At 33.6% G+C, this 14839-nt stretch overlaps 1 protein-coding gene across 4 annotated transcripts in view; it reads left to right on the plus strand.

The window, feature by feature from the left end:
* The window catches only part of STXBP5 (syntaxin binding protein 5), a 185933-nt gene that overhangs the window by 57451 nt on the left and 113643 nt on the right, over positions 1-14839 (plus strand). For all 4 annotated transcript variants that reach the window (XR_004672215.3, XM_034963050.3, XM_034963051.3 and 1 more), the window contains exons 6-7: positions 573-636; positions 5357-5440. Coding sequence is in view for 3 of the 4 variants with exons in the window: in XM_034963050.3 (XP_034818941.1) it covers positions 573-636; positions 5357-5440 (148 nt within the window). In the remaining variant the exon portion in view is untranslated. The remainder of the gene's footprint in view (positions 1-572; positions 637-5356; positions 5441-14839) is intronic.

Below are 14839 nucleotides of genomic sequence, written 5' to 3' on the forward strand. Positions count from 1 at the left end.
TAGTTTCACAGATGGCTCTCATGAAATGGAGTGATCTGTCAAACTTGGGAGTTTCTGAATTAGGGGTATGCTTATTTTTACTCTATAGGCATCAGTTCAACCATATTCTTATTTGTAGAACTTCTTTTTCTCTGAGCAGATATAGGTGGCATTATTTTTTTTTAATAGAATGTTTTTCTATTTCTATTGAAACTAAATGGGATGCCTAAATTGGAGGCTAGAATTCAGTAAAATAAGATAGGTGCTGCATTATTCAAAAATAGTAATTTTGAGAATTCTACCTTGACAATAGATTTCCTGTGCTCAAATCTTTGACTAAATTGAAGATTCTTTCCTATGCAGAAAGTGTACTTAATTGTGAATTTTGCTTAGTTATATGAGTCACCACTTCTTCCCTGATCCCTATTTTGATCCATATTAAGAACTATATGCCTATTATTTATCTCTTGCTGAAATCCTTTCTTTCTTTATAAATATAACTTATTTTCTATTTATTTTTATTGGAATGAAATATGTAGCCATATTAAAATTCTTAATTGAAGAGAAAATCTTACTAACTTTTTCTTTTTTAGGTCATCTAAATCTCACCCAGGACCTGTGGTCCATATAAGTGATAATCCAATGGACGAGGGAAAGGTAGAATTTTTTGTAAAAAATTATATATTAAATGCACAAATTTTAGTATTTTTCAATAAACATACTATTTCAGGATCACACTTATTACAAATTGAGATTACCATTGAAGGTTGTGTATCATATACAGTTAATGCTTATTATTAATTATTAAGAACAAATGAAAGAATTAGAATCATTTACAATTTTAAAGGACAAAACAATACCTTAAAACATAAGTCAAACTTAATGCATATAATTACAGGTTATTAATTTATATTTGGCTTATTCAGACTGTTTCCCCTGATTGTCTGTTAATCCTGGTAAAAAGTTTTCTTTTGGTTTTTGGCTTCTTTTGAACACTTTGTACAATTTTTGTAGCGCTAATCACAGATTGCCTTATGTTATAGTTGTCTTGATACCTCATCTCCCCTAAAATTTTTTGTCATAAATAGTTCTAATTAATAATGTAGAGTTTTTTTAATGTTATTTAATTTTTAATACTCTGAAACCAGTTTCATATAATCAGTATCTAGCTATTGTTAATTTAGATTATTTAAATCTTTTAAAATAATAAATATTTTTGGATGAATTTTTATTTTCTATTTCAAACCAGTCTTTCAGGTAGTTCTGTTTAATAATGATGTTTTTCTACCTATATAATTTTATGATCTTAAGCTAAGTAAATACCAGGAAGTTTATTGCTATCAGAAATCAGTAAAGTGAAACCTCTGGATTTTGTGCAGGAGTTTAACCAGGGTTTTCATTTCCTCAATTGTGGGAGAGGTTGAGCTGATATATTGTTTAACACTGTTCTCTTAGTTTGCCATTGGGTAAACAAAAGGATAATTAGACCGTTTGGAGTTAGGTCATAATTATAGCATTGTTTTAAAAGCTAAGCCTTTCAGTGGGAGGCATGGTAGGAGAATTCAGAACTTCCTTTCCATCTCTAATTGGTCATCAAGTCATTTTAATTCTTCCTGTGCCTTTTGCTTTTCTTTTTCTTTCTTTCTTTTTTTTTTTTTTAAATTTTTTAATTTTCCTAAAAGTCTCACTATGTTGCCCAAGCCAGTCTTAAACACCTGGGCTCAAGTGATCCTCCTGCCTCGTAATCCCAAACTGCTGGGATTATAAACACAAGCCACTGTGCCTGGCTTAGACTGCCATTTTAATCTTAGTGTTCTACTCTTTCAAAGCTTTCAGTGGGTCTGTAGTATCTAACAAATAAAATCAGTTTTTCTTGAAATATAGCCCTAGATTTCCTTATTTTTCAGGATATCTTTACCTGAATGTTGTGCTGAAGCAAATAGTTATATTTTCAGTTATGAACTGCTCTTTATGTTTCCATACCTTTGTTTAAGTGAGTCCTTCTGTTTGGAATTCTCTTTCCATCTCTCTGCTGAATTCCTATCTACACTTTAAGGCCCAGATTAAATATTTTTTGTTTGTGATTTCTTCCCTGATAATCCTGACAGAAAATGCTTTTTCTTTCTTTCACATTTATTAGTACTTCAGTTATGAAATTTTATGGTATTTATCACATAATGCTTTGTATTAGAAATGTGTGCATATCTCAGCTCCCCTGAATTTGAAACTCGTTAAGCACAAAGGTAATATTTATACAGGTTTCTATTTGCCATAGCATCTAACTTATAATAAAAATACCAACTGCTCAATATACAATTATATGAATTATATATATAATTCATTCCATAAATAATGAGGATGGAGTAAATAAGTTATATATATATATAATTTAAAAAATATTAGGGTGCTAGAATAAACTATATTATCTAAACTTTGGTTTCTTTTAGACTCTTTCCTGTTTGCAAAGAACTAGACATTTTGTCATTGAAAAATCATGTAAGGTGACAGGGCAAGTTCCTTCAATGCTAACCTTACCGGTGGATACTGCCACATTAAGTGAAGGTCTTGGCCAAGGAAGGTTAGACATTAGATAGGTTAGACTTATGATAGGAATAGCTACCATTTATTTAATTCTATGTGTCAAGCACTGTGCTGGCCACTTTATATACACGATTTCATTTGATCTTTTCAACAAATTGTAAATTAGAAATTTCCCTTACTTTACAAATTATAAAGCAGAGACTTGGTGACATTATGTGTTCCATAGATACAGAGCTAGACTTTGGCGGATCTGAGATTTGGAGACCAATTTCTTTAATTTCAACCCAGGAGTACTCTCTGTTATGCTAAGCTTTCTTTCTAGATACAGACTGGTTATATATGTTGTAGAGAAATGTATTCATATTCCACATACACACTAATGCTTTTTCAAAGAGAAAAATTAGACGGGAATTAGTCATTAGTATGTAAGCTAATTAACATCTCTATGGGTTATAAAAGATTCTAGTAGGAATAAGCATTGAAGAATTTCCAATTTTAATTAAGTACTCTATCTTTAGTTTTCTATTTTTAAATATTTATTATTCTCTTGCTTTTGTAGAGAAAGGAATTGAAAAGCTGGAAGATTATGGGCATAAAATTCTAACCTGTTGTCACATGTTTCTAATATCCTTAGAATACTAGAGCTGGCTAGAGAGGTTAAAGTTTAACCCTCTTAAGTTATTAAGGTCTGGATAGATAAAATTATTTCCTTAAAGTTATATGGCTATTAAGTGGCAGATTTAATACTAGAACTCAGGTTACTTAGGTCCTAAGCAGTGCAGTGCTGTTTACAGTGTACATCAACCCTTACATTTTATTCTTTTTCTTCTCTTTCCTTATTCTCAAATGCTGTATCACATGTCCAAGATATTTGAAAAGACTGGGAAAAGAGAGAGGAAACAAATACCATTTTTTTCCAAAAGGTGTATGTATCTCAGATTGCCTAGGAAAGAAGAGATAAGGTTAGAAAAATTGACTGTATTCTGTACTAAAGTAGGAAAACTTATTTTGTTAGTTTTGATAGTTAGTCCCTCCAGCTGCCCCTGTACTCTGAAATCTTCTAAATTTGTCCTATTAAAATTACTGGTTCTGCCCAAATTTTGTTTATATCCCCAGATTACCCAAACAGATATAGACTAATCATTTTTCTAATTATTAAACAAATATTTATTGTGTGTCTACTATGTATTAGGAAGTGTATTAGATATTAGAGACATATAGATGAAAATGCATGGTACTAGCTTAAGAAAAGGAGCATCTTAATTTGTCTAGAGGAACTGGGTAGACTTAACCAGGAAGCAACACTGAATTTAGACTTAAAATATTAGTAGAGGATTGCTTATTGAATGAAAGGGGAGGAGGTTTTAAGCAGAGGAAATCTCATACTGAGATTTGGAAAATACTGAGGTGGGGCCTGGGGGTACACTGTGGTACACTGTGGGCAGCGTACATAGTTTGTGAGGCAGGAACATGCATTCCATCCTGAAATAGATGCATTTCATAAGAAGTATTTATAACATACCTGGCCCTGTGTGTTACGTTAGAGGTATTGTGGTAAACAAGATAAAAACTAATCCTTGCCCCGATATCCCGGTTTTACAGACTGCACAATAATTCAAATAAGGAAAAGTCCATTATTATATTGTGTGGTGATCCTTCGAATTAAAAAAGAAAAGTACAAAGTGTTATTGGAGCACATAGGGAGGGTATTGACTTACATTTGGTAGGTCACAGAAGGCTTCCCAGAGGAAACGATCACTAAAATGACATCTGAAAGATGAGTAGGACTAGTCAGGCAAAAAGGATGACATTCAAATGGAGTGGCCCAGGTAGCGAGGCAGCATGTACAAAGGTTCAAAGGTAAGAGAGAATATGAACTTAAGAATATACTGTAATGTATTGAGTGGCCATGGTATGGTAAGGGATGGAACTGGAGAGGTAAACAGAGGTCATACCATGATGGATCTTGTAGGTCATATTACTGAATTTGCAATTTATCCTAAAAATAATGGTGTGGCATTTAAAAGTTTTAAACAGAAGCATACATTACCCTGTTCGGTTTGTATTCTAGAACTCTTACTCTAGCTACAATAAGAAATGGGTTAAAATAGGAGCAAGACTGGAGTCAAGGAGACCCGAAAAGGAATCTTTGTGTCTTGAACCAGGGAAGAGGCCCTAGAGATGGAGAGAAGTAAATTAGATAATAGGATGTAACTTAAATTTACATGGTGATTTTACCTGTTGGAGGAGAGACTAGTTAAGAATGAGCTCCAGGTTTCTAGCTGGTGCCACCGAATAGACGTGATAAGGAATGGTGAGAGACACTGCAACAGGGAATTCCAGAGAAGCAGATTAGAGAATATAATTAATTCAATTTGGGGCACATTTACTTTGAGGCTTTTGCGTAGATAAGTGGAGATGTGGCCACTGGAATTATGTGTCTGAATCTCACCAGAGGGATGTAGGCTGGATATGATTTGGAACTAATCAATATATAGATGGAATAGATGAGATTACCTCATAGTGTGTAGAATTTGAAAAGTTTGTAAACTTGAAAATACATACAAAAGTTTTGAAAAGACTTCAAAATGGTACTGTTTTTGTTTTCAAAAGTCAGTTGTATGTTGAGTCCCTAATCATCAAAGACATATAAATATGCCATGCAGTGTTCTCATTTGTCATTTACGTGATTACTAATTAGCAATGCAGATGTTTGTTTATATTATACATTTATACTCAACGCATTTGAATGATAGTAGTTATTTTCATTGTCAGCAAATAAATGTTTTATAATTGATATCATTCCTAGGTAATGTGCCTTTTTCTTTTATCACAGCTTTTGATTGGCTTTGAATCTGGAACAGTAGTTTTATGGGACCTCAAATCAAAGAAAGCCGACTACAGATACACATATGATGAGGTAATATTATTTTTGCTAGTAAAAGCTATGGTCATTTCTCTCATATAAAGCAGTTTCTCTAAAAACTTAATTGGTAATTTTACTTTAGGCAAACTTTGTAATTGCAGTAATACACAAATTATTTTTTACAATAGATAATATGTTCACACAATTCAAAAGATAACAAAAATCTTCTGGGTTCCCACCTGCCATTTGGTTATCTAGTTTCCTTACAGGTAGCATGTTACCAGTTTCTCTCATGTTCTTCCAAAGAGACTCTGTGCATTTACAAGCAAATTCATAAATATATCTTATTTTTTCTTTTGTACGAATGATAGTATACTATAGACATTTATAATCCACTTTAAGAACCAGTAAGAATTAATTGTGATTGACAGATAAGTCTTTTCTCTCCTTTTGCTCCTCACTTCCCTTCCTTACCTTACCTCTCCTTTTTTGGCATTTATTTGTTGAAGATAGAGTCTTCCAGATGCTGGCTTTTTCTGGCTGCATCCCCATTGTCTTTAACATGTTTTTTTGTTTTTTGTTTTTTGTTTTTGCCCTCAGATTTCCTATAAATTGGATAATTTACTGAGGCTTGATCAAATGCCGGTTTATTTTTCATTTTGGCAAGACTACTTCATAGATGATACTGATACTCATTTAGCTGGTGGAACCTTAGTGTCTATTTCAGATGTTGGAAGCCAGTGGTGGTTGAGGCCGAGATCTGTTACTGTATAGTAGTTGCAAAATAGGAGACATTCTAATTCTGTCTTTCCTTCTCTATTTATTATGTAGGTCACTTCAGTAAAGAGAACCTTCCTCTTATCTGCTATTTGTTTATATAATAGGACAGTTCATATAGCAAAGGCAGGATAAATATGTGGTTCTTTTCCTTTATTTTAGTATTCATCTTAAGGGGTTGTTCTCTAATGGTTTCCATGATGACCAATTTATTCTGACTTTTAGTTTCACTGTGTGCTCAACAACTTAAACATATTTGATATACTTCAATCCACTGAAGTTATTGTTGCTTTTCACATTATCCCAACTTTGGTCAGTGTACCTCCTCCCTACTAATCTGTATATTTCTGAATCAAATTTAGAATAAGGTATTTTTCTATGGAACTATGACTTCTTTCAGTGCCATGTCTGGTGGCCATAATTTAGACATCAGGAGTGTTCATGGTTTCCAATTCAGTGAGTAGAGCTATATCTAGGAAATGTGTAAGTGGTTGTTTAAGATAAAATACATCATAATCTTAGTCATAATCATATTGGTATGTTCAGTTACTGAGACATCAGAACCTATTGAGTAATTATAGCAACATTTGAATACTTTGCACATGTTTGTACATTATCTTTTTAGGCATGACTGAAAGGGAATTCCCTTTGTTTTTATGACTGTATACTTTTTGCTGCTCACTAGTCAGGGTCTTCAAATTAAACAAGCATGTTTTGAATAAATACAGTTCCTATCATTTCTGTGTAGTTGTGATCTGTAGTTGTGGTCTGCAGATGAAAGCAGATTTTAAAAATTGAACATTTTGGTTTTGCTTATTATTTTAAATAGTGATCTAGGCTTGAGCCATTATGGAGTCACAGGGACTAGTTTACCTCCTTGCTTTAAACAAAGAAACTGGACAGGATATATTGAACAACAGTTTTCAGCAGTTAGACAGCAGGTCATGTAGAACAGTATTTTTTAGAGAGGAGAAACAAAGAAGGTAAACCCCTCCATTGCTTTAGCTAGTGGCCTGAAGAGATTTTCCAGTTCTTGGAACATGAAGAGGGAACCTAGGTGGAAGCTGAGAAGTCTCCCTGAGTTGAAAAGTCAGAGGTGGGAAATTGGGGAAACTAAGACATCTGCAGCTTAGAAGGCAAGGTATTAGAGAGCAAAGAGCTTAGAAAGAGAGTTGTAGAAGTCTACAAAAGGACCCCTGCCCTGAGTCTTCAGTTGAATACTGATTATTGCATGGGTATAAGGCTTGGATAAGATCCACCAAAAAGGAAACAGTAGAACCATTTCTGTAGCACAGACAGGACTGGGAATAGTTCACATTCCCAACAGAGTAGAGAAACTTTGTAATACACAGGGTATGAGAAAGAGTGCTCAGAAAGCTGTTGTTTCAGTGGTGGAACTAAACTAGCCCTATACTAAAGGCTGGCTTAAGTTCATCCTAACAAATCTTGAATGCAAACTTTCAAAGGACTGAAAGGACTAAACTGTTTTTAAGTACGTAACTACATCCTAGGAAAAACACCCAAAAACATTTAGAAGAATATGAATAGTAGCCCGATATAAATTTTACAATGTCTGGCATCCAAATAGAAATATATGAAGTATGCAAAAAGCCAGGATATACAACCCATAATGAGAAGAAAATGAAAATAGAAACAGACTCAGAAATGACAAGATGATACTATTGGCATCAAGGATATTAAAACAAGTATTAAATAGACTCCATATGCTTAAGAAGGTAGATAAAAGTATGAACATGTTGAAAAAAGACATGGAAGGCAAAAATCACACAAGTGGATTTTTTACAGATGAATAATAAAATAAGGTGAAAAATACTCTGAACAGTACTGCCAAAGGATTAATAAGCTTCAGGAAATAGCAGTAGAAGCTACTTGATGTGAAAGAGTGGAGGAAAAAAGGACAGATCATTAGTGAACTGTGGTACGACTTCAAGCAGACTAATATGTGTATTTTGAATCCTAGGAGGAGAGTGGAGAGAAAGTATGTTTGAAGAAGCAATGACCAAAAGTTTCAAATTTGATGAAAACTATATACTCAGAGATTTAAAGAGTTGAATGAACTCTAGGCAGAAGAAACACGAAACAAACTACATAAAAGCACAATTTGCAATTCCTACAAACTAGTAATAGAGAAGATTATGAGAAACAATTAGAGGAATTTTAAAAGCCACATTAAGTACAGGGGAGCAAAGATAAAAATGACAGCAGAGGCTGGGTGTGGTGGCTCATTCTTGTAATCCCAGCACTTTGGGAGGCCAAGGCGGGCAGATCATGAGGTCAGGAGATCGAGACCATCCTAGCTAACATGGTGAAACCTCGTCTTTACTAAAAAATACAAAAAATTAGCTGGGCGTGGTGGCAGGCGCCTGTAGTCCCAGCTACTTAGGAGGCCGAGGCAGGAGAATGGCTTGAACCTGGGAGACGGAGCTTGCAGTGAACTGAAATCACACCACTGCACTCCACCCTGGGCGACAGAGTGAGACTCTGTCAAAAAAAAAAAAAAAAAAAATTACAGCAAATTTTGTTTTCTTAGATGCAATGTAAGCCAGAACACAGTGGAATACCACCTTCACAGTACTGAAAGAAAAATTTGTCAACCTAGAATTTTATACCTGGTGAAATTTTTTTTTTCAAAAATAAAGGCAAAATAAACACTTTTATAGACATAAAAATTGAAAGAATTAATCACTTGCAGACCTCAACTATAAGATATGTTAAAAGAAGTCCTGCATGCGGAAGACAGATGTTATGAGATGGAAATTTGGATCTATTCAAAAGAATGAAAGACTCCAGACATGGCAAATATGTGGTAGATATAAAAACTTTCTTATTTTCTAAATCTAAGAGATCATTAATTATCCAAGCCAAATATAATAAAAATGTAGGATTTTTGGCATACATAGAGTTAACAAACAGACAACAATAGCACAATGGTCGGAAGACATGGTCAGAAGACAGAGGACCATTAACAGATTATTATTTTATACATAAAGTAGCATAATATTATGTGACGGTAGACTATGATAAAGATATGTATTGTAAATCCTAAAGGAAATACCAAAGCAACAACAGCAGCGACTCAGAGAGTTAAGCTAAATAGGAAATAAATTGAGATTTTAAAAATATTCAATCCAGAGGAAGGTAGAAGGGAACAAAGAATAGATGGAAGCAACAGTGAACAAACAGCAAGATGGTAGATTTAAATCCAGCTATGTCAATAATCAGATTAATAGTTTAAGCACCCCTTAAAAGACAGCAATTATCATATTGGATATAAAAGCAAGATCTAACCACATACTGTCTGTAAGAAACCCACTTTTAAAGATACAGATATGTTGAAAAAAAAGATAGATGGAAAAAGTAATATTAGCAGTAATCAAAAGGAAACCAAAATGACTATATTAATATCAACCAAGTAGGTATCAGAGTGTTTCACCCACCAACAGAGTAGACATTCTTTTCAGCTATACACGGAACATCACCAAGACATGCTATATTTAATGTCATAAAATCAATCTCAATAAATTTTAAAAGATTAAACTCATATAAAATGTTATTTTACTATACTAAAATTAGAAATCAGTTATATAGATGGAAAATCTATAAATATTGAAAAGGGAAACAACATATTTCTAAATAACCCATGAGTCAAAGAAGAAAACATAAGGAAAATTAAAGTATTTTGAACTGAAAAAAACGATTTACCAAGTCCTGTAGGATGCAGCTAAAGTATCCATTATAGCATTAAATGCTTTGTATTAGAAAACAAGAATGGTTTCAAGTGAGTGGCCTCAGCTTTCACCACAAGAAACTAGAAGAAAAAGAGCAGATTAAATCTATAGTAAGCTGAAGAACTGAAATAATAAAGAGCCGAAATCAATGAAATAGCTAACAGAAAAATAGAGAAAAGTGATAAAATTAAAAGCTGGACTTTTGTGAAGATCAGTAAAATTGATAAACATATAGTCAGAGTGGTGAGGAAAAAAAAGACGCAGATTACCCATTATGGAGGTGAAAAAGGATATCATTCCAGTTTCTACAGAAATACAGAGGGGCTGATAAGGAAATATGTACTTAATGCCAATAAATCCAGCAATTTAGATGAAATGGAGAATTTCCTTGAAAGACCCCAAATTTCTTGGAAGTACCGACACTCACTCTGAAAGAAATACTTAATCTGAGTAGCTCTGTAATTTAAGAATAAAGTTGTAATGAAAATGTTTCCCACAAAGAAAACACCAGGCTCAGAAAGCTTGCTGGTGAATTTTACCAAATAATACCTGTTGTACTTAGACTCTTCTTAAAAATGGAAGAGAAGGGCACACTTTGCAACTCACTTCATGAGGCAAGCATTGCCCTTTAACAAAACTGGAAAAAAAAATTATAAGGAGACTACAGACCAGTATCCTTGGTGAACACAGATGCCTAAGTCATAAAACTTATTCTTAACACACGTTAATATTCAAAATGAAAATCATGTGTTTTAAATGACGGTGTTAAGTTAGGTATAAATTCTAACTTCTAAATTAACTTGTAATGTAAACTGAGTAAAAATTTCTAGCTTTGTTTCCATGAGTTTATGCTATTCTGTCATAGAATTTGATTCTCAGTGCCATTTTTGCCAGGTGTACAATTTCAGATATTCAAGAAATTATTATAGGCATAATTCTTCCTCACTAGTGAGGGTTAAAAATTTAAGATTTTGACAAAATACTACCTTTCCCCTCCCCTAATATTTATGTTCTATTCAGTGGTATATTACTATATTCAAATTCATTTTTATTACACAGGCACAAATGTATTAAATGACATAACAATTTAGAACATTTCTAATGTAATTCAAGTTCTACTCAGTACAGCTTTAATTATTTATTTAATCTCTTGAGGGTGATTCAGATGGGTAGGAGTAATGGGAACAGAATTGTATCTTTGCACCCTTGAGCTTTTGTTGCTTTGTAACCATAGTTATTATTTTTTTAATTGACAAACTCTACTCTCCCCTGGTTGTGTCTCAATGATAGATTTTGTGTGCTTGGATAGCATTCTTAATATTTTACAGATATTTTCTACAGATGATACTTCATCTATATAAAATTTTATCTCTTTAATGGACATTCCATTTTTTTAGGCTATGATGTATTAAAATATCAAGCATTGGCCAGGTGCAAAGGCACATGTCTGTAATCCCAGCGCTTTGAGAGGCAGGAGCAGAAGGATCAGTTGAGGCCAGGAGATTGAGATCGGCATGGGCAACATAGCAAGACTCTGCCTCTACAAAAAGTAAAAAAAAAAAAAAAAAAAAAAAAAAATTAGCTAGGCCTGGTAGTGGTAGCGTGTACCTATAGTCCTAGCTACTTAAGAGGCTGAAGTGGGAGGATGGGTTAAGCCCTGGAGTTCAAGGCAGCAGTGAGCTATGATCACAACACTGCATTCCAGCCCTGGTGACAGAGCAAGACCCTGTTTCTAAAAATAAAGTATCAATATTCCTTTTGTAGTAATCAGTGTGGCAGCAAAGAAATGCAGTATTACTGATATTTTAAGACAATAATACTTATTAATTTCTTTATTTTATGATTATTCTTTGTCATATGTCTAGGGTCATCTATCAGTGACTTTTGTATTTTGGTTTCATGTTGGTTTTTCCTGGTAGATGAGAAGCATCAGAAATATTGGTAGTAAAATATGACAAAACAATAATTTGTGCTTTGCTAGCTCTCTGGGCACATTTAAGTCTCAAGACCATCAGAAGCCTTTTAAAAAAAACGTTGAGGCCGGGCATGGTGGCTCACGCCTGTAATCCCAGCACTTTGGGAGGCCAAGGTGGGCAGATCACGAGGTCAGGAGATCGAGACCATCCTGGGTAACAGGGTGAAACCCCATCTCTACTAAAAATACAAAAAAACTAGCCAGGTGTGGTGGTGGGCACCTGTAGTCCCAGCTACTCGGGAGGCTGAGGCAGAAGAATGGCATGAACCCGGGAGGCAGAGCTTGCAGTGAGACGAGATGGCGCCACTGCACTCCAGCCTGGGCGACAGAGCGAGACTCTGTCAAAAAAAAAAAAAGTTGAAATAATATGTTTGCAGCTCACAGCACAGGAATCATAACAGCTTTAAATGAATTTTTTTTTGCACTATGTATATTCATGGAAGCATTTATTCTCCCTTAAGGGTTTTTTCTCCCATATTTAGACTGGTGCTTTTAAGTCAGCTTATTTTCTGCTTATTTTTACAAACATACACATGCAGACACACAAATACACTTTCCCAAAGGTAAAACAGTCCTTAAAACAATGAATAATTTGGTCACATTTTCAAAATAATGGAAGAAAGTTCCACTTGGATTATGTATTCATTCATTCATTCATTCATTCATTCATCTTTAGAGGCAGTCTTACTCTGTTGCCCAGGCTGGAGTGCAATGGGGTTGGGGGAGGTTATTTTTAATGGAAAGGGCAGTGGTTTCAGTTTATAACTATTTATAATCTTTAGAGAGAAAGGAAAAAAAGCTATAAATCATTTAATGTCCAATGTATAATAACTTTTATCAACTACCTTACAAAATGTATGATTCAATAATTGTCTCATTTAATTATATAGTATTATGGTTGTCTCCCTTCTATGGTGTAACTATATTGAAAAGTTCACAAGCTTAAAATACTAGGACAAAAGCTGTACAATTTAATGTATTATTTATATGTGTAAGAAATCATATGTGCTATAAGCATGTACTTTATTTGATTATATAAGAATAATAAAACTACAGAGTATTTTCAATATTTTCATGTATTTGCAAATGTTGTAATTTTAAATGAAAGTCTACATTACACATTTTCTTTTGTCATTTTTTTGGCATTTTTCTGAGGGCTTTGACAATAATAGATAGTTACATTGGGAATCAATGCAGCTTTTGAATAGAATGTTAAAATAACATCTATGAGAAAAGAAATTATTTTAAAATAATTAAAATTAAGAATATTAATTAGTATATGTGTAATGTAAGAGCAGCTGGATTAGGATTTATTAATATATACATTTACTGTGAAATGATTCTAATAATACTGATGAGTTTGCAAAACCAGTATGTAGAGAATTTATTCAGTTTCCATACAATTTTGAGTTAGTGAATGTAAAATTTGATAGGTAAGCAGTTAGCCTGTTTTGTCTTCCTAGAAAATTATTCTACAAGATGCTGTCTTGTCTAATAAGAATAGCAGAAGGATCATAGGTACTACTTTTGCCAAACCCTAATAATTAAATATTACTCCTTTTGAAAAATGTGTCACAGTAGGCAGTGCTTTTTGTTTTTTCTTTAATTTTATCATAAATGAAAATACTGATGTCAGACTCTTAATTACCTTCATGAACCTTCTTATAGTTACGATTTTTGTCAGATACTACATCTTTTAAAGAGCTTTTAGAATCGCATGCACTGTTGCTTTGTGGATTATGGGAACAGCTATATCATCTGCATTCATTCTGTCTTCACTTTTTTTTCTCTACCCTGGATTCATCTTGTCCTCCATGGCTTTTGTATGTCTTTTATTTATTGTGTTCTATTTTCCATTCATCTGTCCTTTATTCCTCTTTCTAACATGATCCTGTTATTCATATATATGTATAATTTTCAGGTTTTTTTAAACAAGTAAATATTCTTTTTTTTTTTTTTTTTTTTGAGACGGAGTCTCGCTCTGTTGCCCAGGCTGGAGTGCAGTGGCACAGTCTCAGCTCACTGCAAGCTCCACCTCCCGGGTTCACACCATTCTCCTGCCTCAGCCTCCCGAGTACCTGGGACTACAGGTACCCACCACCACGCCTGGCTAATTTTTTGTATTTTTTGGTAGAGATGGGGTTTCACCGTGTTAGCCAGGATGGTCTTGATCTCCTGACCTCATGATCCACCTGCCTTGGCCTCCCAAAGTGCCGGGATTACAGGCCTGAGCCACCGTGCCTGGCCATAAACAAGTAAATATTCTTAATCACCTGGAAATTTTATATCTTCTCCTTGGAAAAACAGATAAGCCAATTCACACACAAAATTTATCAACCCCAATTTATGTTTCCTACATTATATCTCATATCTTCTCCCATGAATTATTCAGATTTGCTCCTAACCCACCTTGCTTCTGATTTTGAGCATGTGTCAGATTTGCTGGTGAGTTTTGATTTTCTCGCTTTGTTTACGTAAATTTCTCTGTCATTTTCTCAAGAATACTAAAGAAAAAGTATAAATTGTATGTTTTATGCATGGTAGATACTGTATACATATTTTTAAATACTTGTAATACTATGTACTACATATATACTTAGTATTAGAAAACACATCTTGTATTAAGTTGGATTTGCATATAGAAAATTGTATAAGTAAATACTGCATGTTTGTTGCATGTCCATATTTGGTTATTTCTTTGCTTTTTTGTGGGGTGTTTTCTGTTATTTGTTTCTGTTGTCCAAAATAATTGTGAACCACTGGTTCCAGTAATTAGATAGTATTTGTTTTTGGAATGCCTAATAATTTAATAATATTTTATAAATAGGAGTCACTTTTAAACAAAGATACACATTGTTTTCTTTAGCAAAGTAGAAATATTTCTCTACATATGATACATATTTATATACATGATATACATTTATACATGATACTATTAAGATGTTTTTATCT

The sequence above is a fragment of the Pan paniscus genome, chromosome 5 (genome assembly GCF_029289425.2).
Source record: "Pan paniscus chromosome 5, NHGRI_mPanPan1-v2.0_pri, whole genome shotgun sequence".
In the NCBI taxonomy this organism is placed as follows: Eukaryota; Metazoa; Chordata; class Mammalia; order Primates; family Hominidae; genus Pan; species Pan paniscus.